Here is a 27,946-nt window from a genome sequence, read left to right on the forward strand (position 1 = left end):
GGGGGGAAGGATTTGCGCTCCCCACACACCCCTTGGAGCAAGGGGAGACCTAAGGCCCTCCCTTCCCCCACATCTTGGTTTATCTGTTTATAAAGCTAGAAGTGTAGAGGTAGTAGTCGTTTTGGGGTTGGAGTCCGTGTGAGGTAATCTTGCTTCCTCTTTGGCAAAAGCCACTGCAGCCGTGGCGGCAGCGTTGCTGGCCGTGCCGGGTGGGGCCCCCGGTGGCGGGGCCGCCTTGCGCCTGTGGGCCGAGGAGCGCAGGTGCGAGGCTAGGGCCTCTCGCCCACTCAGCAGCACCTCACATGCCAGGCAGTGGTAGGTACAGACGGGCACCCGCAGCGGCGGGGGCACGGAGCCCCCAGAGCCCCGCCCAAAGAAGCAGAAGGATCTCTGGTGAGCAGTGGCCGGCGCCTCCCCGTCAAACGCCATCTTGCACTGGCGGCACAGGTAGCGGTGGGTCACATCCACGGTGGAGATGCCAGGGCTGCCCGTCAGCAACTCGTCGGCCTCCCCAGCCTCCCCCTCCCTGGGAGCAGGCAGTTCGGGTGGCTTCGGAGGCGCGGTGGCTGTGGGCTCGGGGGCTTGGGTTGGTGGCTGGAGGAGGGCGTTGGGGAGCAGTCCGATGAGGGTCTGAGGTATCACCGGGTTCATGGGGAACAGCCCCTTCTTCATGCCATAGAGCTGCTGGAAGTAGGCCCCCGGCAGCTGGGGGCCAAAAACCGCTGGCGGTGTGGCAGCCCCAGCAGGAGGCAATGGGAAGGGTAGGAACTGGCCCCCCAACAGGGCTGGGACAGTGGCCTTCAATGCTTTGAGGTTCTTGAGGGCGTCAGCGGAGGAGTTGGTGGGGGCTGCGACTGGCTTTCGCTCACCAGAGACCTTGTCCCCAGAGAGTTCGGGGGGTGGGCCCGGGGCAGAGTCAGTGGTGCCTGCCGGAGAGGGCTTGGTTTGGTCGGGAACTGGTCTCTGAGGTAAAGGGCAGCCTGGGCCAGCGGTCTGGACCACGGTGGTAGCAGGTAGGACCGAAGTGGCGAGGCCAAGGAGGCCTGAGGAGGCTGCAGGGCCTAGGAAGATGAAGAGTGATGATCAGCCACCTCCCGGCGCCCCCATCCTGCCTGCTGGAGATGACCTCCTGCACACTCACGCCTCCCACCACCTAGCCTCCATGCCCCCTTCCCTCCTGCACCAGCAGGAAACACAGGGAGGCCCAGGAGTCAGGAAGGAAAACCCCATTAGAGGGAGATGCCCTCTGAAGCCCAGCTCCTCCCGAGCTCTCACTCACCTGAACTGAAAGGAGCTAGGCTGCCCAATGGGGGCTGGGCCAGAGCTGGGCCAGACAGGAGGACCGGGGCCAGGCGAGGCAGGGCCGGGGCAGCCCCGAGGGGCACAGAGGCAGGTGTGGCGGGTGGAGCCTTGGGAGCCGGGGGTGCCTCGGGTGCTGGCGCCAAGTCGTAACACTTGCTTTCACTCTTCAGCTGGGCTCGGACTGCCTCCTTGAGCTTGGCCAGGTGCTGGCGGGAAAAGAGATGGCCTCGGCAGGAGACATAGAAGTCATATTTGACATCACAGTAGGGGCAGTCAGTGCGCTGGGCTGCCAAGGGGCCCTCACTGCTGCCCCCAGCTCCACCAACTGCTGCCCCTTGGAGCTTGGCCTTCTTCTCCTTGGCGCGAGCATTCTGGAACCAGACCTGGATGACTCTCTTGGGCAGCCCGATCTCCTCGCCCAGCACCTCGCACTCCTGCATGGTTGGGGTTCGGTAGGCTTCATAGCAGGCTTTCATGATCTTCAGCTGCAGGCTGCTCATCTGGGTCCTGTAGCGCCGCTGCCCCATCCCATCTGGAACCCCACCCCCACCCCCTGGGCCCCCACTGGTCCCTCCAGCCCCAGGGGACTCAGGTTCGGCCAGACTGGAAGCTGACGAATCACTTAAATCCCCTGCTGATGGACTGCAAGCCTCACTCTCTGGAGAAGCTTTTGATGGCTCCTCTGGGCCCTCGTCCTCACAGGGTGGAGGGGGAGCTGGGAGAGGTAGAGGTGGCTCTGGTGTCAGAGCGGGGGCCTCTTTCCCAGGTGGCAAGAAAGGCAAGGGCCCGGCAGCCGGGGTGACCGTGGGGTAGGGAAGAGCAGGTGCATCCCTCTTAGGGGCCTCCCTCCCAGCCCCGTCATCTGCCTTGCCCAGCAAGAGGTTGAACTTGGGGAAGGGTGCAGGGCTGGGTGTAACAGGGGGCTTGACTGTAGGATTGGGCACTCCCCCAGGGGTGCTTCGAAACTGGCCCTTCCGCTCCCGGGCCCTGGTGTTCTGGAACCAGACCTGCACCACTCGCTTCTTGAGTCCCACCTCCTCAGAGATGCAGTCGAGCATCTTGCGTGTGGGATTGGAGTCCTGCATGTACCAGCGGTACAGGATCTCCAGCTGCTCGGGCAGGATGGTGGTGCGCAGGCGCTTATCCCTGGGGGGCTCGCCCTCCCCACCCACCCCCGCTTCACTGCCCGTAGGGGACAGGCTGCCGTCCTCGTGCTTCCGTTTTAGGGGTGGCCCTGACACTGGCGGAGTGCCTGCCACCAGGGGGTTTCGCTCCCCAAACACCAGCATGGGCAGGTCTAGGAGGTGGGGGGCAGCGCTGGGCTGCACGGGTGGCAGGAAGTGGAGCCGGCGGTGGCTGGTCAGGAGGTCCTGGCTGGGGAAAGACAGGGCACATTGGTCACAGGTGTGGACTGGGGAAGGCGAGGGAGGGGCTCTGCCTTCGGGCTCTTTGCCCTCTGGCTTTGTGGCCTCTGCCTGGCTCAGCTCCTCCCTGTCTGGGGGTTCTGGTGGTGGGCCCTCAGGCCCTGCTGGGGGCTCCGGGCCCTGTTCCTCCTCTGCGTCATCCTCCACCTCTTCCTCCTCTTCCCCTCTCTCTGCCTCTTCCTCCTCCTCGTCAGCAGGCTGGTCGTCATAGCATTTCTTGAGGTGCCGCACCAAGTCAAAAACACAGGAGAAGGTGGCGTGACAGCGCCTGCAGCCGGAGGCTCCCCCGGTGCCTCCTCCATTGGGCACAGGCCCACCATCGCTGGCATTTTTACGAGCTTTCTGGCGGGCGTTCTGGAACCACACCACCACCACGCGGCTAGCCAGGCCCAAGAGGCTTGCGAGCCGCTCCACCTCGCCGTCCTTGGGGTAGGCACTGGTCTCAAAGAAAGACTGCAGGGCTTGGGTCTGAAACTCTGTGAACTTGGTTCTGGAGAAGCGGCGGCCTGCAGGCACCAGGGGAGGAAGATTCCCTCTGGCGCTTTCATCCTCCTCTGGGGGCCAGCGTCCTCCTGCCCGACCTCGCTCCTCAGGGGGACGGGCACCCCCTGCCTCAGGCTCTGGGACCAGGAAAGGTGGGCCCAGTTGGGGAGCAGGGGAATCCAGGGGCCCGTCGGGCAGTTTGGGGGACTCTGCAGGGGGTGGGTAGAGGCTATCATAGCTCTTTCGAAACTGAGCAGCATATCGGCTCAGAGCCTCAAAGGGCAGAAAGCGGCGGTGCACGTGTTCCTCATGTGTCTTGAGGATAAGCATATTGGAGAAGAGTTTCCCACAGGCCCTGCAAGCCAACTTGTCCCCGCCCCCCAGGGCCTCTGGCGGGGGTGGGGTCGGGGGTGGGGGCACAGCCTGCTTTCCCTCATTGTACTGGATCACCAGCTCAAACCCGAAGTTTTCTAGAAGGGCTTTGGCTGCGGTGCGGGCTGCCTCGTTGGGCGTTGGGTGCGGGGGTGAGGGGGGCCCTGCCTCAGCCCCCTCTTCTGTCATAGGGGGCCGCTCCCACTCTTGCTCAGCCAGCTCAGCGTTCGGAGGCGGGGGTGGGGGAGGAGGGGCGGCAGCCGGCAGGGACAGCAGCGGTGCAGGCCCAGCCAGTGCTAGCTTGGGCCCTACCTTGAGGTCGTGGAGGTAGAAGGGCAGGAGCAGCTGCTGCTGCTGGAGCTTAAGCAGTGACTCGGGCATGAGAGGGAATGGGGGCAGGACTGGGGGGGTGAAGAGGGGGGCTGGGAATCGGTGCAGGTCCAAGGGAGGCGGGGGAGGGGACAGGAAGGGCAGTCCAGATAGGAAGCCGCTGGGCTCGGGGCCTTTCTTCTCAGGGCCTGCCTCCCCCTCAGTCTCGCCTTCCTTGGGCTCTTCTGGGCCTCGCTCTGGCCCCTCAGCCTTGGCATCAGTCTTGGCTCCCCTGGAGCGAGTCTGGTGCAGGACGGAGCGCATGTGGATCTCCAGGGTGGAGCTCTGGTTGTAGGAGACCCGGCAGACCGTGCACTTGAAGGGCTTGTCTGTGGCGGCGGCGGTGGCAGGCGTGGAACCAGCTTCCCGTGCTGGGCAGGAGGGGTCAATGGCGGCCTTCTTCATCTTGTGCAGGTGGGAGACTGAGTTATAATGGACCAGGAGAATGTTCTTCTGCGTGAAGGACTCCTTACACACAGTGCACTTGTAGGGCCGAGCAGGGTCGAGGAACTTGTCCAGGGCAAAGTTGGTGGTCTTCCGATAGGTCAGAGGGTGCCGAGAGTCAGCCGGAGCGGGGTCTGCAGGGCGGGGCTCCCCACCAGCCCCCTCTTCCTCCTCAGCCATGGCAGGTGGAGGCGCTACTTCCTCAGCTTGGGCATCAGGACGAGGGGCTGGAGACTGGGCTGGAGATGGGGGCTGGTCAGGGCTTCCCGTGGGCTTGTCTGGGGCCTCAACTGAGGGTGGGGGAGGCTCAGGAACAGGATCGGGACTGGCTTCTGGGGTCAGGTGAGGGCCTTCTAGGGGAGAGAGAAGGGGGCACAGTGAGAAGGGAACCATTTCTGAGTCAGACCCCACCCACTTAACATCTAGAGTAGTTCCTCCTGGCTTCGGGCTTCCCAGGTGGCGCTAGTGGTAAAGAACCCGCCTGCAGGTGCAGGAGACATGAGATGTGGGTTCCTGTGAGATCCCTGGGTTGGGAAGATCCTCTGGAGGAGGGCATGGCAACCCACTCCAGTATTCTTGCGTGGAGAATCCCCATGGACAGAGGAGCCCAGTGGGCTACAGTCCGTGGGGTCACAGAGAGTCGGACACGACTGAAGGAGCTTAGCACACACAGTCTTTGCCTCAGTTATCTTCAGATCTGCTTCGTTCACGGAACTCAGGTCCCCTTGGGAGGTCTGCCATCCAATCCTTACCTGCGGCTTGGGCTCTGCTGGGCGCAGGCTCTGGTGCGGGAGAGGGGGGCTCTGGGCCATCCCCCAGAGGGCTTAGAGCAGGCCCGGGCAGCACTTTGGTCGTCAAGGTCATCTCTACGGTTGTGGCCTGCAATGGAAGAGAGGTCAGTGACTTCCCCCACTGGCCCTCTACTCCAGACCCCCCGGCTCCACACCTGGTCGTGCCCAGTCTAGCTCCAGGCTCCTCTGACTTCCCATCTAATCCCTGCCTTCCCCACGGGGGAGGGCCTGGCTGCTGCCTCCGCTGTCCTACAGCCTCAGCCGTGCCTGCAGTGGAAGCCAGCTCTCACACGCCTCAGTGGTGCTTCCTCACCAGTGAGCAGAGGCTGCTGGACAGGTTCAGCCCCCAGGTTGCGTCCAGCTCTCAACTCCTGTCAGATCCCCACAGAGCCACTTCCTTCAGCACACACAGCTGCTGGCCCCCGCTCCCCGGACTCACCACGAGCAGCAGCCTCTCCACACACTCGGGCACCACGTTGTGGAGGTGGCTGAGGTGGAAGTGCAGGGCAGGCCGGCCCACCAGCTGCTCCTGGCATAGCGGGCACCTGAACGTGGGCTGCATTGCGTGCTGGGAGAGCGCGTGAGCCCTCACCTGCTCGGACTCCGGGCTCAGGAAACTGCAGTATGGACAGCAGAATACCTGGGGGCACACGGGCGGGGTGTCAGGGATGGGGGGGACCCACCATCTCGGGGCCCTGGGGTTTGTGGACATGGCCGGGTCCCCCCACTCCTGATGGAGGAGGAGCCCCAGTCCTGAAAGCTGAAAGCTGACTCCACCCTCACTTCCCTCTGACAAAACAAAGGCCCAGGCTGAACTGCCCTCGCCTGCCCTCCACTCCTGTCTCCTTCATCCTGGTTCCTCTCTCATCCTGAGCTGCCTGCTCAGTTCTCCAGCCGACACAGGGCCCTGTCCCTACCCCTCTGGTTCAGTTTTCGTTTCTTACCTGCCCCCACCCTGCCGGTATCTCCTCTGTGAAATGGCCCCCCTCCCCTCTGGCACTTCCTGGACCCCACAGGCTCCCTGCCCACTCTGCCTCTCCGAGCAGCGGGCGCTCCCTACCTGTCTGCTCAGAAGCCGCCTCATTCTCCCTCAGAGTCTCAGCAGCTCCCACTTTCTCCGCCTGCCTCTTTCTCCCCTTCCCTTTTTAATGTAAACAAACACGACAGCTCCCCCAGTGGCCCAGGAGAATTCTGGCCTGGCTTGGCTGGCACCTTCCTGCCCACACCTCCAGAAGGTGGGGCGGGGAGGCCCCTCTGCTTCCGCCTTGCCTTCGTCACCTGACTGCCTGACCTCCAGCCTGCATTTCTGTCTTCCTGGCTCACTTCCTCCCATTGCCAGTGCCACTGGTCCAGGACCACACATCAGGGAGGGAATGGCCAGAATGGAAGGGTATCCAGATGCTCAGCTTAATGCACTCAGGCCTGGGAGCGGACATCTCGAAGTCGGGACGCAAGGGAGCCGAGGATATATGCCGTTACTGCAGTGTCTGCAGTCATAACACACACGCTGTGTGCAGTCCAGTGTGGAGAGCTGGGAGGCAGGGGGTGGCACCTCAAGACCAGAGGCTGGGGACCCCCCAGAGTCAACCTAAATGACCCTTGGGTCCTGCCTAGGTCAGGCATCCAGACTGGCAGAGCTTGCTGTCCGGATCACCTGGGTCAATGGGTCAGTTCCTCTGCCCCAGGGAGGTGCCAGGGCAGCGCACCCAGGGTCTCTAGAAGGTGAACTTCACGTCTCATCTTTCTGCTCCCAGCAGAAATAAACCGCTGGGCAGCAGCTAATGCTTTATTTTTGCCTTTCTCTTTTCATTTATTTACTTCTTCCCTCCCTCCATCTACTTCCAGTCTTCCCTCCCCTCAATAGTTTATTTCGTCACCTGTCCCTCAAATTCCCACCATCGCTTCCTGTTTGTTATCTCCCTTGTGCTCCACCCCTCAGGGTCAACTGTGCTCACATCTGTAACCAGACCTAGGTGCAATTTCAGAATTGTTGTATTCAGAGTGACATGAGTCACAAGCATGACAAAATGAAGTCTACCTTTGGTCTGAAATCCCTTGTCTGTAAAGGTCTACAGTTCAGCCTTTACAGTGTGAGCAGATCTCAGTAAAATCAGAGCCCCCCCCAGCTCTTCCCCGTTACCCCAGTTCTGACCGTGGTCTGGTTGGCACTGTCTCCAGGAGGGCCAGTCTTGTTCTCTGCCTCTTCAGAAACTGAAGATGAAAAGAGAGATTCAGAGATTCTGACAGCCCTCCCTCTTCCTTTCACAGACCCCGGGCCCTTAAGATGGTCTGATTTGTAGCGCAGGGCTTGCAAGGTAGAGGGTGGGCCCTGGGCAAAGGGAGAAAGAGCAGGAAACTACAGAACTGCACTCATGCAGGGAGTGGGGCTTAGTAGGGCTGACCCCAGGCTGGCGGGATGGCCACAGGGCGGGAGCACCCAGCTCTCTGTGGCTCCGCCTCCCTGATCATGGTAGCTCCTTCTGCACTGGAGGCCTTGCTGGGTGTCTGGATTACCGAAAGGTTCCATGAGCACCTCAGAATGTATGAGAATTGTGGGGTGGGTGTGGGGGGAGGGGCGGTGAGGAGGACAAGGGATGGAGGAAGAAATGGACCAGATAAGTAACTCACCCAACTGTTCTGTCTTATTCTGGGCATCTTTCTCAGGGGTGGGTGGCCCAGCTAAGAGGGTGACAGGAGTCTTCCCTGTGTAGGATGAAGGGAGAGTCAATTTAAAAGGATAAAACACTACAGAAGGGAAGAAAAAGGGCAGAGGAAGCAGGACAAGCAGCCAGGCAATGAAGGAGAAGATGGATGGATAAATCAGTAGGCAGAAAAAAAAAAAAAATCAGTAGGCAGGAGAAGACAAAAGAGCTGCTGAAAAGAAATACAGAGAATGAGGGGCAAAATTACAGTGTTAGGACTGGTTACTGTTGTTTTAGTTGATAAGTTGTAGCCTATTCTTTTGCAACCCCTTGAACTGTTGCTTGCCAGACTCCTCTTTCCATGGGATATCCCAGGCAAGAATACTGGAGTGGATTGCCATTTCCTTCTGCAGGGCCCAAGAAATCTTTGTGAGTCTAGCCCCGACACTTAAAGACGAGGGAACAAGCCCAGCAGTAGACAGGAAGAAGACCAAACTCAGCTCCCTGTCTTGACTGATCTTGGAAGCAGGGAGCCCAGAAAGGTAGAGTGAGAGGCACCGAAGTGGGGAGGTGAAGTTAAAGGGAAGCCGCTGCGGTGAGTAGGAGGCGGCAGGAATGGCTGGGAGAGGAGATTACCACTCAAGCAAGAATTGACAGATGTGTAGGAATTTATTTTCGGTGGCAGCCTAATTAAAGTGTTAAAGTTCCTTAACTCCACTCAGCCCTGCGCCAGAATCGTTAGCTATTGATCTGGGCCCCTCCGGCACTTAACTCCAGCCAGCGTATTGGCAATTCAATTAGCACCAGTCAATGCTGCCTGTTCCTGGTTCTTGCTGCCTATGCCCTCACCCTCACCCACCGCCAGCCTCTACAAAGCCCGGACGCCTGTGCCCACGTCTCATAGTCCCTTTCAGGCTCTTCTGCACTCCCTGGATCAGTGGTACCTGGCAGGCTGTTCCCAGTCTCTCTGGTACAACCTCAGCTGCCTAAGGAGGACCCTAAGCCCAGCGTTGGGGCTGAGGAGCTCCTCCGAGACAGGAAGAGGCTGGGGAGCTCATCAAGAGCGTCCTATCCTGCTGCCTTTGGGCCACGCCCCCAGCTCCCACCTCCTTCTGACCAGTCCTGGCCCAGCCCAAAGCTGTCTATTGTTTTTCTGTTCTTCTCCCTTCTTCCGAACCAGCTCCTGCCACCACCACCCTCCTCCCCCCAGCACTGCCAGCACACCGGTCACTACTCAGACTCACTGGGTGGTTCCTTCTCACCTCCCTCCCTGCCTGCTCTATTTCTCCACCCTGCAAAACCTCTGCTCTTCTCTTCCTTCTCCTCCAATAGCCTCTTGTCCCAGTGTTCCTGAAAGCCAGTTTCAGCACCCTTCACGGCACCTTTCCACTTGCTCTGGACTGTGCACAGATCCGTTTCTCGTCCCTGCGCCACTCTCTCCTGGGCCCCCCACTCCCGCCCGGGCTGCCCTTCCCTTCCTCTCCTGTCCCCTCTTCCTCACCGTGAGGCCGGGGCTGCCCATGGCTGAAGCTCAGGATGCTCTGAAGAGCCGGGAGCCCCTCATCAGCCGCGGGGCCACTCTGTAGCAGCTGCAGGCGCCGCTGGGCCTGGGCGTCGCGGTGGGCAGGTGCCCGCAGGTGCTGCAGCACGGCGAGGCGGGAGGGCGTCTCCCAGGCGCATAGCAGGCAGCGGAACAGCCCCAGTTCTGGCCCCGCCGCCGTCGCGGTCCCCTCCATCTCCAGCAGAAACTGAAAGCACGCAAAGAGGCTGCTCAGGCCCAGGACAGACACCCCCGATTCCAGGGGGCTCCTTTGCTTCCCCCAGGGGAGTCTGACCAGCAGCAGCACCCCCACGTCCCTTCCTCTCTCTTGAGCCCTTCTTTTCTTTCCTTTGGCCACCTTAATGTGACTGCTCTTGCTCCCCCGCCTTCCTTCCTTCCTCCCACCAATCCTGGATTCCCCCCTACTGTATGAATAGAATTGATTCTATCCTCTAGAAGTTCTGGGGACGAGATGGACTGAGCAGACACAAGAACCCTCCTGCCTAGTCCCAAACACCAGAAAAGCTGAATAAAGTACTGGAGTCACCTGGTCAGAGTCCACCATCCTTTGTTCTCTTTCTCCACACCTGACTCCAAATAGCTTTTACCCTGTGCCCTTGCCTTTTTTCTCCTATTCCGCTGCCCTGGGTTTTTGCATCCCTTTCTCACTCTGCATCTCCTCACTCTGTCCCAGTCTCCTCTTCCCCCTCTCTCCCCCAGGCTCTGCGCAGTGTCCTTCCGATTCCAGACCTTCCGCCCCACTCTCACCTTATAGATCTGGCTGTTCTCTTCATGGGCCGCCCCACTCTCACCTTATAGATCTGGCTGTTCTCTTCATGGGCCGCCCCCCGGGCATGCAGCTGCATCTTCTCCTTGCTGTTGGACTCAAAATCACAGATGTTGCAGCGCAGGTGCAAGGTGGGGACAGAGCCATACGGAGCCCCGTCTCCCAGGGGCGCTGGGGAGGGGGTGCCCACGGCCCCGCCCCCCTCCCTCAGGTGGGCTGCCAGCTGGTACTTCTGGGCATGTTTGTCGGTCTTGAGGTGGAGCTGGAAGTTGGCCTTGAGCTGGGTGCCGTAGCAGCAGAGCTTGCAGCGGTGGGTGTCACCAGCCACCTCCTTCCACTCGGCCTCCGGGAGGCTCCGGCCCATGCTGCAGTGGTAGAGCAGCAGCTCCAGGCTGTCTGTGCTGAAGGCCTGGCACACCAGGCAGCGGAACACCTTCAGGGACGGGCTGTCGTCTGGGGGCGGCGAGGTGGGCAGCCCGTCAGACAAGGCTCCCAGGAGCTGACTTTGAGGCAGGTGGGTGTCTGGGGAAGGGCTTCCAGGGGCTAGGGAACAGAGACAGGTTAGTGACCGTGGGAAGGAATGGGGCAGGATGGGCTTGCTGTGTGGCAACGGGAGGGGTGGGTGCCAAGGGAGCTGGCATTACCTAAGGGTGGGGGTGCTGGCCCCCAGGAGAAAGCAGGGAACCAAGTCTGGCCCTGGGAAAGGGAAAAGAGGAGAGCACCCAGGGAGCTTACCAGGTGCGGGGAACTTGCGGGCAGGTGCTCCGAGGTGGTGGAAGCCATTGAGAAGCAGCTGGGCTTCCAGGGGTTTGTCTGGCCTCAGCCCAGGGCCAGGCAAGGGAGCCTGAGGCTGCCCTAGGGCCTGCGGTCCAAAGTACTGAAAGAGGTCAGGGGGGGTGGCAGGGGCAGCCGCCGCCTGGGGAGGGGGGCTGGGCCCCACCAGCCCGGGCGGCAGGCCCAGCGGCAGCCCCTGGTGGAGCATGAGGACGTTCTGCAGGTGCTTCTCAGAGGTCATGTGGATGCGCAGGTTGCGGGAGATGTTGGTCTCGTAGCTGCACACCTTGCACTGCCAGGACGACTTGGTCTTGGGCTCCTTGTCCCCTGCAGGGGGTGGGACCGCGGCTTCTGGGGGGCTCCCCTGGCCCCCGGGCCCGGCCTGGAAGCCCTGCAGGTTGGCCAGGTGCTTGTCAGACTGCATGTGGATGCTGAGGTTGCCCTTGGTGGTGGTGGAATAGTTGCAGACCTCGCAGCGGTAGGGCTTGTAGCCGCAGTTGTAGCTCTCTCCCCGGGCGAGGCGGGGGTGGGCACCCCCTGCACTACAGTAGCTGCAGTGACTGTTGCTCTCAGGGTGCTTCTCCCGCATGTGCACGTCCAGGGTCTGCTGGTACTTGTAGTGCCAGTTGCACTTGGGACACTTCAGCGTCTTACAAGAGTTGCGTGAGTGCAGCAGAGACATGTGGCTGGACAGGCTGAGGCCCTGGAAGGCTGCCGGGGCCAGGCTGTAGTCATCAGCCAAGCGATAGGGCTGGGCCGGGTCGCCGGGGTCTTCAGGGGAGCCCCCCCGGGCAGGGAGAGTGCCCCCCTCCTTGGAGGTGGGTGAGCTTTGGTTGAGTGGGGGGCAGAGCCCGCCATCCTCCTCATGCCCCTCGGGGAACCAATCTGGCCCCGCCCCGCCTGCCGATGTTGGCGATTCTTTGGCTTGGGTTGGGCTGGGGTCCCAGGTGGCTGGGGTGGTCTGGGGGGAGGGTGGGCTGAGGGCCATGACTTCTTCCACGGGCGGGAGGGGGGCCTGGGCTTCTGCCGCAGGGGGGCCGTCCTCGATCTGGGCTGCATTGGCTTCCGTGTTCACGCTGCTGCTGTTGTCAAGGGGTCTCTCTAAAGGGCGAGCAGGTGGTTTTGGTTCCAGGAAGCTCAGCAGGGCCATGCAGGCCTCGTCCCCCTCCTGGAGCACGGCTGGGTTGCCCAGCAGGCCCTGGTGTTGAGCAGTGGTTAGCTTCACCCCGTGAGACCGTGTGTGACCCACAAAGGCCTGGGGCCTGCTGAACCCCAGGCGGCACAGGAGGCAGAACCAGAAGAGCGCCCTGGGGTCTCCTCCCCCGCTCCCCGTGGGGCCATCTTTGGGATCTCCGGGTGGGTTTGGAGCCAGCTGGTAGCTCCAGAAGGCTCCGTCCCTTCCCTCACAGGTGGCCGGAGATGGCGCTGAGGTATCGTGGGACAGAATTTGGTCAGAAGAGCTAAAGCCTTGGATTGGGTCAAAGCCATGTTGGACGTGAAGGGCAGTGAGGTGTACAGGGGGCAGGTGGGCAAGGAGGGGCAGGCTGGACTCTTCCTGGACGCCTGCCTCACCCCGGGGGAAGCCCTTTGGTAATGGGAGCTCACTGTCGCCTGGCGGGAACAGCTTGGCCACTAGGCAGGCCTCACCTCCAGTTGCGAAGAATAAGTGGTCACTTAGGTCCACGGGAGGGAGCCCTCCCTCCTCCTCCTCCAGCTCCTCGTACTCTTCCACCCCCAGGTCCTTTGGTGGGAAGCCGCCACGGCCAGGCTCCTCCTGGGGCTCCCCTATCTCCTTTGGTGGGACGAGGCCACAGCCTGACTCTAGGGGCTGCCCCCCTGCCTCCGAGGACCTCATGCTCTCAGAGGTGGAGGGGGCATCAGGGGCATCTTTGGTGACAGGATCAGAAGGGGTGCTGGGGGAGGAGGTGTCCGGAGGCAGGGACGGGGCATCATGCCCAGGGGAGGGGATGGTGCCAGTGACAGAGGACAGGTTAAGGGTGGCCATGGCAGACGGAGGAGAGCTGGGGGTTCATCTCAGCGTGACAGCCAGGACCCTGTGGGGGAGACACGGACAGAGCAGAGCAGTGAGGTGGCAGGGGAGACCCCCAGCCAGGCAGCTGATGCTCCCGATATACTCCAGGTCCACCCTCTTCCCTCGGCACCATTCAAGGACCCATTTGCCAACTTGAAGCTTCATTAGTGTCTAACAGACTTCAGACTGAACATGTCCAAAATCAGAACTCTACTTCTGCCCAGAACTTGTTCCTCTCCATCTCTCCTATCTCAAAAATTGGTACCACCATTTATCCAGTTGCTTATGCTAAAGATCCAGTTTCCTCTCACCCCCACCCACAGGCAGGCCATTCGACAGTAACCTCTCGAGCATCTCAGTCCTCCATTCAGCCTCCCCATGAGCACCACCTTGGCCAAAGCCACAGCTGTCTCTTCCTGAACTAGTGCAAGAGACTCCGCGTTGGCCTCCATTTCCACTACAGCCTCTCCTTCCACTCAGAATGACCTTTCATTTAATTATGTAATTCAAAATTATGACAAATGCCAAACATAGATAAAGACAGACCAAATATAAGGAATCCCTTTGTTTTTACTGATCACCCAGCTTCAACAGTCTCCCAACTCGGGCCAATGTGGGTTTTTAAAAACTAATTAATTTATTTATTTGGCTACACCAGCTCTTAGCTGCTGCATGCAGGATCTAGTTCCCTGACCAGGGATCGAAGCTGGGCCCCCTGCATTAGGAGCGCACAATCTTAGCCACTGGACCACCAGGGAAGTCCCTGTTTTGTTTTTTGTTTTTTAACTGAAGTATAGTTGATTTACAATGTTGAGTCAATCTCTGCTGTATAGCAAAGCTATTCAGCTATATACATATATACATTCTTTTTTTATATTCTCTTCCATTATGGTTTATCATAGGATACTGAATATAGTTCCCTGTGCTATACATTAGGATCTTGTTAACTCGGGGCCAGTCTTGTTTCATGTGTATCATCAGGCACTTCCCCTTTCCCTGTATTGTTTAAAAGCAAAATTCAGACATTATAATCACCTTTCAAAATGTAAATCATACTATATTCTGCTTACAACCCATCAGTGATTTCTCACTGCACTGTGAATAAAACCCAAACTTCACTCCCTGATCTACAAAAAGGCCTATTTGATCTGGCACCTGCCTACTTCCAGCACCTCTTTAATACTCTCCACCCCACCTGACTGGCCAACGCCAGCCCACTGACGTTCTTCGTTCCTCAAACACAGCAAGTTCATTCCCACCTTAGCGGCTGGCCAGAGCTGCTGACTCTGCCTGCAATGCTCTTCCCCCAGTCTCTGCCCAGTGGCTCTTTGTCATGTCTGCTTAAATAGCACCTCTTCCAACAGGCCTCCCCTCTCTACAGAAGCTAACACAGCCTGGGGGGTGTATTTTCTCCAGAGATCTACTATCACTACCTGATATTTCCTGGTTTCCTTATTTCTCCTTTCTAGAAACTAAGTTCCATGAGAGCAGAAACTCTGCTTTATTGATTGTTCTATCATTGGTACCAAGAAAGACGCCTGCCACATATCCATACATATCTGATGAGTAGATAAACTCTGGAAAAGACCCTTAGATTTTCTGCACCCTGAAGAGGTAATTTCCCTAAGTCAAGATCCTCTTACAGAGGCCACAGTGAATTTCCTCTGGCCTGCAGGCACCAAGCTACTCTCAGATGCCTTCCAGTTCCATCTCTGGTCACAGGTAGGAGCTTCTTGGCCAGTTGAAAGACAAAGGCTTGTATGAGATAATCCTCCTCCTCCTCCCCAGAGATTTTAAAAAAAGTAACAGTAATAATATTAAGTCAAGGTACATATACTATGGTCCCCGCACTGTTAAATACTTTAATCAATTATCTCCTTTAACTTCACAACAACCTTATTTTATGGGTGAGGCAACCAAGAAAGAGAGGCTGAATGAGCTGCTGACTATCACGAAGTTCCAAGCTGAAACTAGAAAAAGACTGGTGGGGCGCAGAGACCCCAAAGCTGTGGCCTGGGCTCCGCCCTCTAGCAGGACTGGCCCTCAGACACAGTGCTGGCAAAATGAGCCTCCAAGTCTAGAAACCAGGGTTCCTGAGCTCCCTCCAGCTGATTAAAACTACCCAGCCCTGCACGCTGCTCCCAATCTTTTTAATCTTGGTTCCCCCCCTCTAACTCGCCAGTTTCCCATGCCTCACCATCCCATACTTCTCCCAGTGTCCCATGTGTCCTAACTCCTCTTCAGTTTGTTAATATCAGCAAACGATTAAACCTTCAGTGCTCAGGCCAGAGTGTTTCCAGGAAGTGGTGGGGCTGGTAGGGCTTCTCCCAGCTTGGACCACGTCTTACCCTCACCTTCAGATTCCTTGATTTGGAATGGGTCCTCCATCTGGCCCCAGTCAGCCTGGAAGCCTCCATTCCCACTTTCCTCCTCCTCCTGGGGGACCAGCCAGGCGTGAAGTCAGAGTAGGAGCCATTAAGGAGCTCCGCGTGGGGCTGGCTCCGCATGCTCATGAAAATGCAAATCAGCACCTGGGCCAAGGGTTGGGGGCTGGGGGGGTTGGAGAACTAACAGGGAAGTAAAGGAATTGGGGGTGGGGGTGGGGGTGTTATCTTAGATAACCAGAAAGCAGAAGCCCTGAAGTTCTGGGATAAAGGCATTCCTCCTATGGAATCCCTGGGGGGCAGGGGGAAGTGGGGGCATACATGTGTTGGACTGGAGGGCCTGATATCCCACTGTCACCCCCATAATGGGGGCTCACCTGCTAGGAAGAACTCAGACCTGGCAAAAGACGCTGAGGGCTGAACCTGGTGGGTGCCGTGTCTCTGCTGGCCCACCTCACATCCATCAGCAAATTCTCCCTAGCCCCAGACTCACAACTCATATCACACTGCAAAGGAGGGCTACGAAGACCTAAGCCCCAAATCCTCTCTCCAAGCTTCTACTTCCCAGGACAGAAAAAAGACACAGCTCATTCCTAGCTAGAAACCAAAGGAGCTTAGCTTTGGGCTAGCTAGTGGGTGAGACCTGGATCAGCGGAGGGAGGGTAGGTCTGCAGCTGTTTAAAATTGCAAATCTCTTCCCCACCTCCCCCTCCTCCTCAACAGGAAAGAATTTCAATTGCAAATTTATCTCTGCCTCAGTGCATCTCCACGCCCCCCCTCCCCCTTTCTACTCTGTGCTTCTCCCATCACCCACTATTTATTACAAACCTTTAACTGCAGCAATTATTTTTTTTTACTTCTTTCCCTCCTTCCATTTTCCTCCGCCTCAATCTTTTCTTCTGCCCCTCTCTGAATCTGTGTCCCTTTCTTTGCCCTTCCTATCTTGACCTCAGTTTTCACCTCCTTCTAGAGATGTTCACCTCTAAGTCATGTCGACTCTTTGTGACCCCATGGACTGTAGCATGGAACCAGATAACGGGTCCCCACTCACCGCCCCCCCCCAGGACCAGAGTCTTGTTCTCCCTCAGACCACAGCCATCTCTGCTGGGGTTCCAGGCTTTCCTTAAGGGCATCTCCTCTCCCTCAGGGTACATCTTAGCTGTGGGGTTAGGGAGAAGGCAAGCCCTCAGAGGTCTTGGCATTCCTGGGTGTGGAGGACGGAAGGAGGAAGAGGGCAAGTCAGGTGTAGGGTGGAGGTGGGTACGGTCAAAAGGGAGGGCCGGGGCCTGTAAGGAGAGGGGTTAGGGGAGGCAGAGCAGGCAGTGGCGGCCGTGTGATTAGAGCACAGATTGATGTGAAGGGGCGCCACAGACGGCAGAGAGAGTCAATAAAACGAGAGGATCACATTAGAGGCGACAGAGAGAGCTTTAAATTACAAGGCTGCTGCCACCGAGGGGGATGGGAGGAGGCAGGCCTGGAGCCAAGGGAGGGCGGAGAGTTCTGAGGGTGTAGTCATCCCGGGAGATGAATCTTCCAGCTCCAAAATGGCCCTCAGTCTCCAGAGCTCCCTTGCTGCCCCTGCATTCCATCTCCTTCCCTAATGCTTCCTTCTCTCACAGGGTGGGGAGAGAGGGGAAGATGGAGAGGAAGCTGTGGGAAACAGAAGAGGTTGTTTTTGGTATTGCCTCTCTCTTCCTCTGTGCAGACCCCGGTCCCTGGCTGTTCCTCAAGGTGAGAAGGGAAGGATGGAGTGCTGCTTTCAAAGTTCGGCCAGTGCGGGGGGCCGGGGTGGGGCAGCTAGCCCCATCACGAGAATCTCTCAACAGATATTCCTCAACGGGAGGAGGGCTGTAAAGAGCTGGACAAGAATTCCTACTTCTTGATATGCCCTCACTGTTCAGGGGGGCAGATACACTGTACTTAGAACAGGAAGAAGCCAGGGAACTTCCAGGGACCTTCAGTACAGCCTGTAGGACCTGAGAGCTACTGAAGAAGATGTTATGAGAGTGACAGAAAGGCTTGGATGTGAAGCGGAAAACTGCGAAGGGGGGCTCTGAGACCACAGTAGGCAGAGCAGGCTTCAGGGTCTTGAGAATTACAGGAGCCAAAGGGACAAGGGCAAAGGCAGGACCAGAGAAGTGAGGCCTGAGGAAAGAGTGTGCCCCTCACCAGGCGGTGTGGGGCCAGGCTGGCCAGGGGCACCCCCTCTAGAGCTGGAGCCCCAGCAAGGCCAGGACTCCCCTGGGCTGGAGCCCCTCCCATCTCAGGCAGAGCTGGAACAGAAAAGCAACAGGACTGCTCCCTAGTGGTTACAAAGGGCACATCACTGAGGAGGGGACAGGCCTGCCGGGTGATAGACTGGCTTTCTCCTTCCAGCTCCCCGGCTTTTAAAAACAAAGCCTCCTCTCCTTACTTTTCTTCAGACCCACTGGCAGGGCAGAGTCTTTCCCAGCAAAGTCAGCCAGAGGGCACCAGACACATTTGCTTACAATCTGCATACAGTGATTTCCAGTCGGAGCCCTCTAGACTTGCATAACTTTTCAACTGTTCCATCTATTCTCTTTCCTTGGAGCCCGTTTTGGGGAACTTTCCTTTCCTTTCTCTGAAACCCCAGACTCCAGGCTGCCCCCTCCACACTCACTTTGCCCTGCCTTTCTCTCCTTTTGGTTTCAACCTGTTGCTTTCAAGAGGCAGCCACAGAGGGAAGGGGAAGATGGCAGTCTGTGTGCCCACATTAGGGGGATCAGTTGGTACCAACAGCAGATAAACTCTAACCAGATGAGATTTCTTTTCTAAGGCAGTGGAAGAACATGGGCTAAGGATTTATGCAGACTCAGGTTCAGTCCTGGCTGCCCCCACTCACCAGCTGTGCAACCCTGGTAAGTTACTTATCCAGTCTGTTTCCTCACCTGGAAACTCCCTGGCCCTCACTTTAGAGTGCTCACACAGAAGAAGGGTTCAGAATTGGCTTCGTGTGCTTTGCTGAGCCTGGGCCTCTCCAGTGCATCTGTAGAGTCACACAGTTGCATACACTGCTGTCCTTACCCGGCTTTTGTGAAGACCAGTGCAGGTAACATGTGAAAAGTGCCCATTCTATGTCCATCAGGTCAGTTCCTTTCCTTCTCTCTGGCTCTCCCTGCACTGCCCCCCATCCCACCCCACCTCTCCCCGAAGAGCTGGGCAAGGTGTGTGCAGCTAGGCCGATGCTTTCCTTCGGCCTTGCCCCTTCTTGACCGGGCCTTTTCCTCTCATCTCTGCCCTTTAAATGAGGGCAGATTCTTTGGTGAGTAGGATTTCAATCTAGTCTGCCCAGCAGCAGTGTTCACTTCTCACAGGCCCTCTTGACTGCTGGGTCTAGATACACCCCATTATCCCAAACCAGAGACTGGAAGCTCTGCCCAGGTTCACACTTGGATCAAAACTCTTATGGCTTCTCCCTGCATTAAAATGATCACTGCCTCTGTCTCTAAAGCTCACCTATATTTAAAAAGAAAACAACAAAAAAAAGGTATTCCTATTCCTCCATTTTAATTCTACCTATCTCTTTTAGATCTATCCCTGGCACCCCAACATTTAGGGAGTTCTTACTTTGTGCAAGAGAAGTTTTGTCCAAAAGAGAGAAAATAAGAAAGGCAGGGATTGAGGCAGGCAGGGAAAGGAATATCAGAGAGTGAAGAAAGGGACAGCCAAGGCAGAGAAGAGGAGGGAGGGAAAAGGGAGGGAGAGGTAGGGAAGGGGCAGGGAGTTGGGTCTTGATCTGCACAGGTAAATACTGCAATCCGAGTCTCCTCAAGACCTCACAGCTTTGGCATCATATTGGGCAGGGGCCTGTCCCCTTTGAGAAGGATGGAGCAAGATGCTGAAGGTGGGCAGAAGGGAACTGGGTGGGGTGTGAGGAGAAAGGAGAGGCTGAGAAGATGAGGGAGGGAGGGAGGAGACCGGGCTAAAAGGGAAGCTACAGATTAAAACCACAAGCGGAGAGGGACATCCATGCACATTTGTGTCACTTTCCTGAGATGTGCCGCAGCATGCCGGCTGCTGGAGTTGAGGATGTCCCAGAGAGAACAGGAGCCTCTTGCCAATGTGTCTCCCTCAATGATCCTGCAAGTGTTAGGACAGCAGTGAGGAGCTGTGTGATCTTCAGGTGCACTGGAGAGATCCAGGTTTAGATAACCGCACCAAGTCAGCTCTGAACTCTTCTGTATCAGCACTCCACAGTGAGAGAACAGGGGGCTCTACCCTTGAATTCAGATTCGGATCCTGTCTGATCCTGGCATGGGGGACCTCTGTGGAAGATCTTTGATCTCCCTGAGCTTGAAAAGAATTACATGCAATTCTTCTAGAATTATTTGGAAGGATACCATTGTAAGTGGCTGTGTATACAAAATCCTTCTCGTTCTTTGATTCTGCATGAATCCTTGTGATGGTAATGTCTATTTAAATACTGCTAAAACAACAAAAAATAATAATACCTTTAAATGTTTATCACGTGTCAGGCACTGTGCTGAGCCCTCTGGAAGCATCGCATCACCTAATCCGCCACTACAATCTGATAAAATAGATACAGCTAGTCATTCCCACTTACAAACATGGCAGCAGACTTAGATGGGTTATGTAATTTTCAAGGCCTCTTACTTGGAAAATAAGAGTCGAGACTGGCCTCAGGTAGCCTGACTCCAGCACCCTGCTCTCAAGTTAATTTGTTAGCTTCTAAGCTTGGGCTGGTTAAGTCTTTTGAATGAGATCTTTGAGTCTGAGTGTGCTGCTCTGCCCTTGTGTCTGTTGCCTTGAGCATAGTGCTGTCACACGCTTCCTTGAGCTTGTCATGGCATTCTCCTGGTTGTTACAGTAAGATGGGCCACAACAGGCTGCAGGTTTGTGCACCTCCGGGAAGTGCCATTCACACTGCTGTCTGCACGGGGGCCCGGGCCATTCTGGGTGCATGTCTCTGTCTGTCTGGCTACTGGAGGTGAAATGGAGATAGCTACCACAGATTTGTGATAAATTCTGAAAGTCTACACATGTGTATTCATAACAGTATATGAACTTAAGGAAAAAAAAAAAAGAAAAACAGTATGGTATTGTCTGGAATCAAATTCTAGTTCTGTTCCCTATGCTGTAAATGTCCTCAGGGTGGGTTGCTTAAAGCTTGTTTCTTCATAAATAGAATGGGAAATAGTTCCTTATAGAGTTGTGCCCATTGAGATGATCATTATTGAGACTGGCACTTTGTATGTGATCAATAAATGGGAACCATAATTGCTCATCCACCTATCTAATTCCCTGAGTTGGGGTGTGTGTGTGTTTACTGCTTTCTGATCTTATGTGTGGCTGAGGGCCTGGCTATAGCCCTGTCCGGGCACCTCTTCGGGGTTAGCGCAGGGGCTCCCCAGGCTCTCGGTTAACAACCCCCCCCGGGGGCCCTGGGTTTCCCGTTCAAAGGTGGGGGTGTCCTGTCTGGGTGTGCTGCCGCGTGCCTGTTTGCGCGCGGTGGCCCGGCTGGCGCGGGCGTGTTTGGGGTGGTGGTAATTACTGGGATGGCCCAGCCCTAATGAGTGTGATCCCGTTACACTCTCACCGCCTCTAATGGAGCTAACCTCATTTCACAGCCATTAGAGATGGAGATGAGGCCCCGCCCCCAGCCCCGCCAGCTGCAGCTCCCACAGCCCCGGCCACGTTCTTCCCCTCCGGCTCGCCATTTCCCCTTGCCACTGCTCCTCTCCCTCCGGGGCCTCTGCTCCTCCTTCCAGGCGTCCCTCTCCCTTTCCCCATTGTTCTTTCCCTTCCCATCTTTCCGCGCTTCTCTCCCCTGCCCTCCTCGCCTCCGTTCCTGGCTTCCTTTACCCCTCCCTCTGCTCCGCCGGTCTGTCTGTCCGCTGCGTCTCCATCTCCCGTCCCCTTCTCCGCTCCCCTCCCCCGCTGCTGGCCCTCCCCTCCCCCACGGTGCCCCGTCTGGCCAAAGGACAAATCTCAAGGGGAAACCAGCAAAGACAAACAAGGAGCAGTGACTTCATTATCGTCGTTAATTTGCCACTTCAGTTCCTCCCACAAGGGTCAAAGCCGGCACGGCTTGAACTCAGGACTGAGGCGGAGGCCGAGCCGGCCGCCTGCCTTTTCCGCCTTACGCCTCTCCCACAGCCACTCGGCCTCCCTCCTCCTCTCGGCCTTCATTTCTCTGCAGGGGGTCAGGCTCCGGGTTTTTCTCTTCCGTTTCTCAGTCCTCGCAGCCTCAGCCTACCGCCCTCCTTCCTTTTTCATTTAAATTGTGGCCTTCCCTCCGGCTCTCCCGGCTCCAGGTCACATGGTTTTTATACCTTTCTGGTCCTGTTCTGCCGGTTTCCCCTTTTCCCACTCTTCCCTGCCCTGCCTCCCTGTCTAAGCCTTCCTCAGCCTTCCCTTTTCCTAACCTCAAGCACACTCCTGTCCCTAAAGCACTGGGATTTATCTCTAGGTTTGAAGACCACATAGCCTGGTGACGCTGGGGATGGGAGGAAGGAGGCGGCTGTGGTACAAGCAAGAAAAGTGATAGAGAAGGTGGAAATGGCTGGATTGAAAGGAAGACAACTGATGGGGGATGACAGGCACCTGAATCAAGGCAAGCAGCAGAAGCCAGACTCAGAGACTCAAGACACACTGGGTCCCAGAGAAACCACCTTACCAAGACCAGAGAAAGAGAATGGGCCAGAGGGCTTTGGGGTGGGGGGTGGGAGGGTGTCAACCGACAAAACGGAATGAAAAATCTGAGGAAAAATGGTGTTAGCCCCATCAGTTCCTCAGGGAAACACAGTCTAACACTCCCCTCCCACCCTCTGCCCTCCTCCACTGAGAAGCCAAATGACTGACAATTGACTCTTGACCTTTAGCCCAATCCCAGCCCCAAAGGGAGAAACTGAAGGTAGTTGGCTGTGACTGGAGGAGGCACGGGCGGAAATGTCTACACATGAAGTAAACATTTCTTCACCCACCCCTGCCCTTCCAACTGTGCACTTCAAAACGCTACACAGGACCAGACACTGCATACGAATGCCCTCTTCTCTCTGCAGAAACCACGTGCTACTTATGCCTTCTAATTGCTCAGGCCCCAGTGCCAGCACTGTTCCAGTGGGTGGCCCTGCTGTGATTCCCAACCTGGACCCTTGGCTTCAGCGTAATCACGTATTCCTGCCCCAATACAGAGACAGCTCCTATTCTCTCATTTGACTTTGAAAGAGATATTTTGAGGGGATGCCATGCTGTCTTTGGAGGGATTAGGAAAAGGTGTCTTCTTCCAAGTATGTACAGCTTGGTGACAGGAGAACAGGTGGATCTCGGCCCTGTCAACCCCTTAGCTGGGTACCCGAGACAGCTGGACACAGAGGCCCTGGTCTGCACATGTGCTTATTAGAGGGGAGCAGTGAGAGCCAGTGGGATTACCTCAGGGTGCTGAACGGCACCTCTAATCCTTCACGCTATCTCACTGGCCTAGGGTGGGGAAGGCGTGGGCAGGCAGTCCCCTGGAGCTTTCCACAGAGAGGCAAGGGGCTCTGGAAAAGTGAGTGGTGGGATGACTGAGAAGCCAGAGAAGAAAGATGGAAAAATCAATGAAATGAGTTTCTAACGGTGAGGTAAAGGACCGCCGTGTCGACAGCCTGTCGCCTGCTGCAAAATATGAGCTGCCCAAGTCCATGGCAGCGGCTGACAGTGCATCCAGCCGCCACAGTCCTCGCTGAAGGCCCCCGCCCGCCAGACCCTTCTCCAGCTGCCCTGGCCATTCTTATTATAGACAGACTCTCCCTCAGGGCTCCCAGCTTGCGACCTCTCTTCCAGGGCTTCTTTCCTGGATTCCTTTGATCCATTCAGGGCATTTTTGACTCTTCACCACAGGCACAGGTTAAGTTATAATTCCTGATTGGGTGCATCCTTTCCCGCTATGGCTTCTGTGTTCAGCAGCCTGCTCACAGATCTCAGTGTTGTGATGAGCTGTGCATCTCCTGCCATCTCCTGTTTTACTCTAAACCTCTAGACTCCAACAAGGCAATGCATAGTCAGACGTCAAGGCCATCCTTCACAGGGCTTCTTACATCTAAGTCTGTGCCTCTTTCTGCCTTTTGGCCCACTTGGCCAATGCTGACTTCCCTGTCATTGCCTAGATTTGGACACGATTTTGGGTCTGTGTTGATTTATGAATTCTGTGGCTGGCATGTTTGTGCGCATGCATGCGTGTGTATTTATGTATTTACATATGGCAGATTCCATTGTAGTCTCATGACTGGGAATGGGGTGGGGTAAGGATGCTACTTCCAATTCAAATCTCCAACTCTGTCTTTAGAAACAACTCTTAACCTTTCTGGAAACCACCTCCTTTCTCTAGCCTCCTCCATATCTTCCTCTTGGGCTCCTAAGACTGTTCATTCATGTTTTCTCCCATGATCTCTGCAGGCTCCCCAGATCAGCACCTAGAATCAGCCCTGGATGCCTCTGAGTGTGCCCCTCACCCAGTGTCTCCTCTGTCCGCCTCAGGTTTCACAGGCACTTCTGGTAACTGCCCTCCAGTCCTTTCCTCCAGTGTCTGCTTTCTCAACTCACCCATTTATGCAGACTTAGGCCTGAGAGCTGGGCTGAAAGGAAGGTGGGCTCCGCTTCCTTAGCCTCCTTTTATTTATTCACCGTCTTGATCAATAGATATTAAGCATCCCCTGTGTGACAGACATCGTGCTAGGTGCTAGAAAACAATCAGAAACTAGACACAGGCAGTGCCTGCTCCTATCGTCATCAGGACTAACCTTGGGTCTCTCATTGACAGCTTCTCTCAGAGTCCCCCACCCCTCTTTTACCTTCACAGCCAAGTTCCATTCAAGATCCTTCCTTTTTCTGTATTCCTGCTTCACACAGCTCTCACAGGGCTCCTATCCCCTCTAATCTGCATTTCCAGCTTCGTGTCCATTCCTAAACCCAAAGCCCAAAGCGAGCTTCATCTTACATTTTTAGTAACTCTCCTTCCTGCTTACAAAGCCCTTCTTTCACATTCTGTAACTGCCAGTTTCCACGCTCTTCCTTCTTTGCCTGTTTTTCAGTCCTACCATCCCGTCCTCAATGCCCCTGTCTCCTGAGATCCTTTCCTCTTGCTCCTGTAGGCTCTAGTGAACCTCAGGTGTCCACAAACAAGATTTCATTTAGAGCTAAGAATAGCTGCAGGGAGGCAAGGTCAAGCTACCAACCTAGGAATCCTACAGATTTGACTCTGGCCCTGGCCAATATGTGTACAGCTCCTCAGCAAAGCCGCAAGTTGTTCCTCTGTGGGTCTTAAGGTAACACCCGCTGCTCTGACATCATGGAGGGAGGAACCCTGTCAGGTTGCCAAGGCAACACCAGCAATTTATGACATCAGAGGCTGTAGGTCTTTGGTGCTCAGGGGCTAGAAAGATTCCAGTTCCTATCAGTTAAAGTAAATGGGAATTTCTAGTTTTTTTTAATCTCTTTGCTCATGTTGCCCTGGCTTGGGAATGAAATGCAGAGGCCTCCAGTAGGTTACTGAGGGATTTGGCCAACGGAATGAGCCAAATCTCTCCTCTTCACCAGATATCTCTGCGTTTCCTCTCCTCTCCTTTGGCACCTCTCTCTTTTGGGGATTCGCCCAATGGTATTTCTGCTCTTTTTTCCAAATTGCCCCTCCTGCGGTGCTCTCTTTGCATCCATCATGCTGTGTCCTCACACCAGAGGCATTTGTTTCCTTTGATACCTCATCCTCTCCTCTTCCCCTACCAAGCTCTGTGCTGCTCTGATCTGCTTCAGCAATCCTCTTTTTGCCTTCCATTCCCCTTCTTTGTACCATGCTCTTTTCCCACCTCATCTTATTCTTCAGTTCCTCCCTTCCCCCATCTTAACACTGTATTTATTCATTTCATATTGCTTTTTCTGTTGACCTTCCTCTTGAGAAATAGTCTATCCTTTCTCTCCCTGTCACCTTCTGTATCATTATTAACTCATATTTTGTTTCATTCTCCCAATTTTTCATGAATCACCCCTTGATTCCTCCCCTGCCCCCATTCTACATGAATTTTCTTCTCTTCCTTTGCGTGTTCCTCACATCATGCATTTCTCTACCCTGTGCATTTATCTCTCTCCTCTTCCTTTCTGTCGCTGTCCACCTGTGAAATCTTCCATCTTCTGCCCATATCTACCTCCTCCTCTTCAAGCCCCTGAAGTCTGGAAAAACAATGAGGAGCTTGTTTTAAGGTAAACTCTCCCACTGTTTATCCACCTTTCCCATTCTTTAGGCTGAATGAACCTGGCCCTTTGCATAAGATAGCTTCTGTCACATGGATGAAAACTGCCTCCTGAAGAAGCACAATGAATCCAAATATGATAAGATCAAGGACCCAAGAAGAAGACAAATTAAAAAGTAGAGAAAAAGCCACCAGGGTCTAGAATGAACTGAAGGATAAGAGGCAACCAAGCAGGGTGGAGCTCTGAGTCCCAGAGAATGTCCCCTTACAAAATCAAACTTGACAGTGAATGAAACATAATGACTCTGACCGATGAAGGGGTTATATGCCCCTGGAAGCCCATTAAATTGATTTCTTGGCCTGTTTATGTGCCTTCACAAACCATACTCCCCTACTCTCCCAGCCTCTTTGCTCCCTGGTATCTTCTGCTGCTGCAGTTAAAATGCTCAGTGAGAGGGTAAGAAATACAAGAAACTTAGGGTGACCAAAGAGAAAAGGGAGGAAGAGGGCAGATTACAGGAACAAAGGTGAAGAATAGGCAAAGGAGATCATGGGAGATGCGGATGGGGAAAAAAGGGGGTGACACAAACGGGGAAATGAAAAAAATATATAATGGTAAAGGGAGGGAAGGGAGGAAAATCGAGTCAGTGATGAAGAGATATGTGGTGGGAAGCTCCTGGAGAGGCAGGGGACACGCAGGAGACCAGTGGTGAGGTCCTGATGGGGGATACAGGCACACGGCAAAGGGGACAGTTAACAATGCTGGGAAGTTCCAAAGTTCCCGGGGTGAAAGTGGAAGACAGGCCGTCCTGGCTATGCGGAAAGGGCACTTGAATCCTTGGGGGAGATACACCTATCCTTCCACTCTTCCAGGCCCCTCGCCAGTGACTACCACAATCATCAATCATGACTGATAAGCAAACTCCAAGGCAGCCTGAAAAGGCCAGAGATATCCATTCAGACCCTGAAGGAGTCCTAGATGGGTAGACCAGTTAGGCAGCCAAGGTGTGACACATAGTGACAAGAATACACAGCGAGAGGATCGCCCGGATAGGAAGTCACATCCGGAGACAGTGACACACAGACAGACCCAGACCCAGAGGTGGATGGGTGGGGAGAATGAATGAGAATGGCAAAATCCAGACGTAGGGACACATGGACAGAGATCTGCAGGGCAACAGGCCCAGCATGGTCAAGGGCTCAACGACAGAGCTATTCAGAGAGAGGGACAGACAAGAGCAGATGGAGAGATGGTGGGCCAGGAGAGGCACACTTCACCTTGAAAAGGAGCGGTGGCCTCCCCTCACCTACTAGTCGCACCTTTCAAAAACCAAAAAGCAACAAACAACTCAACTTCAGGCAAAACCTAAAAATCAAAGATTAAGGGTGTCCACCTCCCCTCCCACCCTCCCACCCGTGGCGAGCTCGCTCATCCGTCAGCCCGCCTGCTAGCCGCCGTTCCTCGCCCGTCCTGAGGCCGGCGGGGGGCCGCCGAGACCCAGGCCCCTCCAGACTGACAGCTCCGAGCCCCCACAGTCACCCGGCCTCCTCTTCCCTCCGGGATCCCCGCTCCCCGAGCTGCTCGGCGCGACCCGTCTAGCCTCTCGTTACCCTCCGCCCGTCCGGCAGGCTCCTAGTCCAGCTTCGATGCCTTTCGGTTCCCCGCCTCTGCCTCCACCCCGGCCTCTCTCTCTTCGCCCTCTCGTAGGCCCGCTCCTTCCCTCCCACAACCCTGTCCCTCCTTCTCCTCAGGCTCTCGGTCTGACCGTCTGTCCGTCTGGGTCCCCTCCCCCAGTCCCCTTTGGTCCCTCTCCGTGCCCTCCAGCGGCAGTCTCCGAGCGCCTCCTCTCCCCTCAGTCTCAAGCTTCCGAAGAGCAAGGAAGGGAAGACGAGAGGGAGAGGAAAAAAAAAAAAAAAAAACCAACCAACCCAGCAGCATCGGAAATCGATGCACTTACACCTCAGCTGGAAGCAGGGACGGGAGTCGAACCGCGGCCGCCGAGCAGCGCGAGGCGGGGAGGGGAGGGGGTGGCTCTTGGAAGGGACTTCTCCGATGTGTTGATTCCTTTTTTTCCCCTCCTCCTCCCTCCCTCCAGCGCTCACTCCGGGGCGTCGGGGACGGAGATGGAAAAAATAAATAAATAAATTCACGGCGGTGAGGGAAGTGAAGGAAAATAATCAATGCTATTTGGCTGCGGCTGAAGTGTTTTCCCGGCTTCGTGAGGGGGTTTCCATTGATTCACCCTGGGCACTCGCTCGCTCCCTGCCTCCTCCTCCTCCTCCTTCTCGCCCTCCTCCTCCTCCTCCTCCTCCTCCTCGCCCTCACTCCTCCGCCTCATTCAGTGGCTGGAGCCGAGGCGTCCCACACAATGGAATAATCAATACCCAGGCGCCCGG

The 27,946-nt window shown here is 55.9% G+C and overlaps 1 protein-coding gene and 1 long non-coding RNA gene across 7 annotated transcripts in view; one reads left to right on the top strand and one right to left on the bottom strand.

The window, feature by feature from the left end:
- Positions 1-21,958, top strand: part of LOC122705201 — a 30,866-nt gene extending 8,908 nt beyond the window's left edge. For both annotated transcript variants that reach the window (XR_006344059.1, XR_006344058.1), the window contains one exon: positions 21,796-21,958. This is a non-coding gene — a long non-coding RNA (uncharacterized LOC122705201). The remainder of the gene's footprint in view (positions 1-21,795) is intronic.
- Positions 1-27,890, bottom strand: ZFHX2 (zinc finger homeobox 2). Of its 5 annotated transcripts, none has more exons than XM_043920436.1 (11): positions 27,508-27,890; positions 15,315-15,396; positions 10,890-12,982; positions 10,180-10,697; positions 9,329-9,575; positions 7,814-7,888; positions 7,338-7,396; positions 5,625-5,825; positions 5,147-5,273; positions 1,280-4,747; positions 50-1,061 (listed from the first exon to the last, which is right to left on the bottom strand). In XM_043920436.1, the coding sequence occupies exons 3-11, from the start codon at positions 12,931-12,933 to the stop codon at positions 88-90; spliced, it is 7,713 nt and encodes a 2,570-aa protein (XP_043776371.1). In that variant the 5' UTR covers positions 12,934-12,982; positions 15,315-15,396; positions 27,508-27,890; the 3' UTR covers positions 50-87. The 5 variants fall into 5 exon arrangements, with proteins under 5 accessions (XP_043776369.1, XP_043776371.1, XP_043776372.1 ...); XM_043920437.1 differs by lacking the exon at positions 15,315-15,396 and adding an exon at positions 19,817-19,893; XM_043920434.1 differs by lacking the exon at positions 15,315-15,396 and having other exon boundaries at positions 1-1,061.
- Positions 27,891-27,946: the final 56 nt, after the last annotated feature.

Source organism: Cervus elaphus, chromosome 12 (genome assembly GCF_910594005.1).
Source record: "Cervus elaphus chromosome 12, mCerEla1.1, whole genome shotgun sequence".
NCBI lineage: Eukaryota > Metazoa > Chordata > Mammalia > Artiodactyla > Cervidae > Cervus > Cervus elaphus.

What these genes read in the sequence shown, in the direction of transcription:
- ZFHX2 (XM_043920434.1), bottom strand. Translation starts at nt 12,933, where the DNA reads ATGGCCACCCTTAACCTGTCCTCTGTCACTGGCACCATCCCCTCCCCT. An exon ending in TGGGCAGCCCCGGCCTCACG is followed by an intron (nt 7,889 to 9,328) that starts GTGAGGAAGAGG and finishes CATCCTACACAG; the next exon opens with GGAAGACTCCTGTCACCCTC. An exon ending in TGGAGAGGCTGCTGCTCGTG is followed by an intron (nt 5,274 to 5,624) that starts GTGAGTCCGGGG and finishes CTTCCATTGCAG; the next exon opens with GCCACAACCGTAGAGATGAC.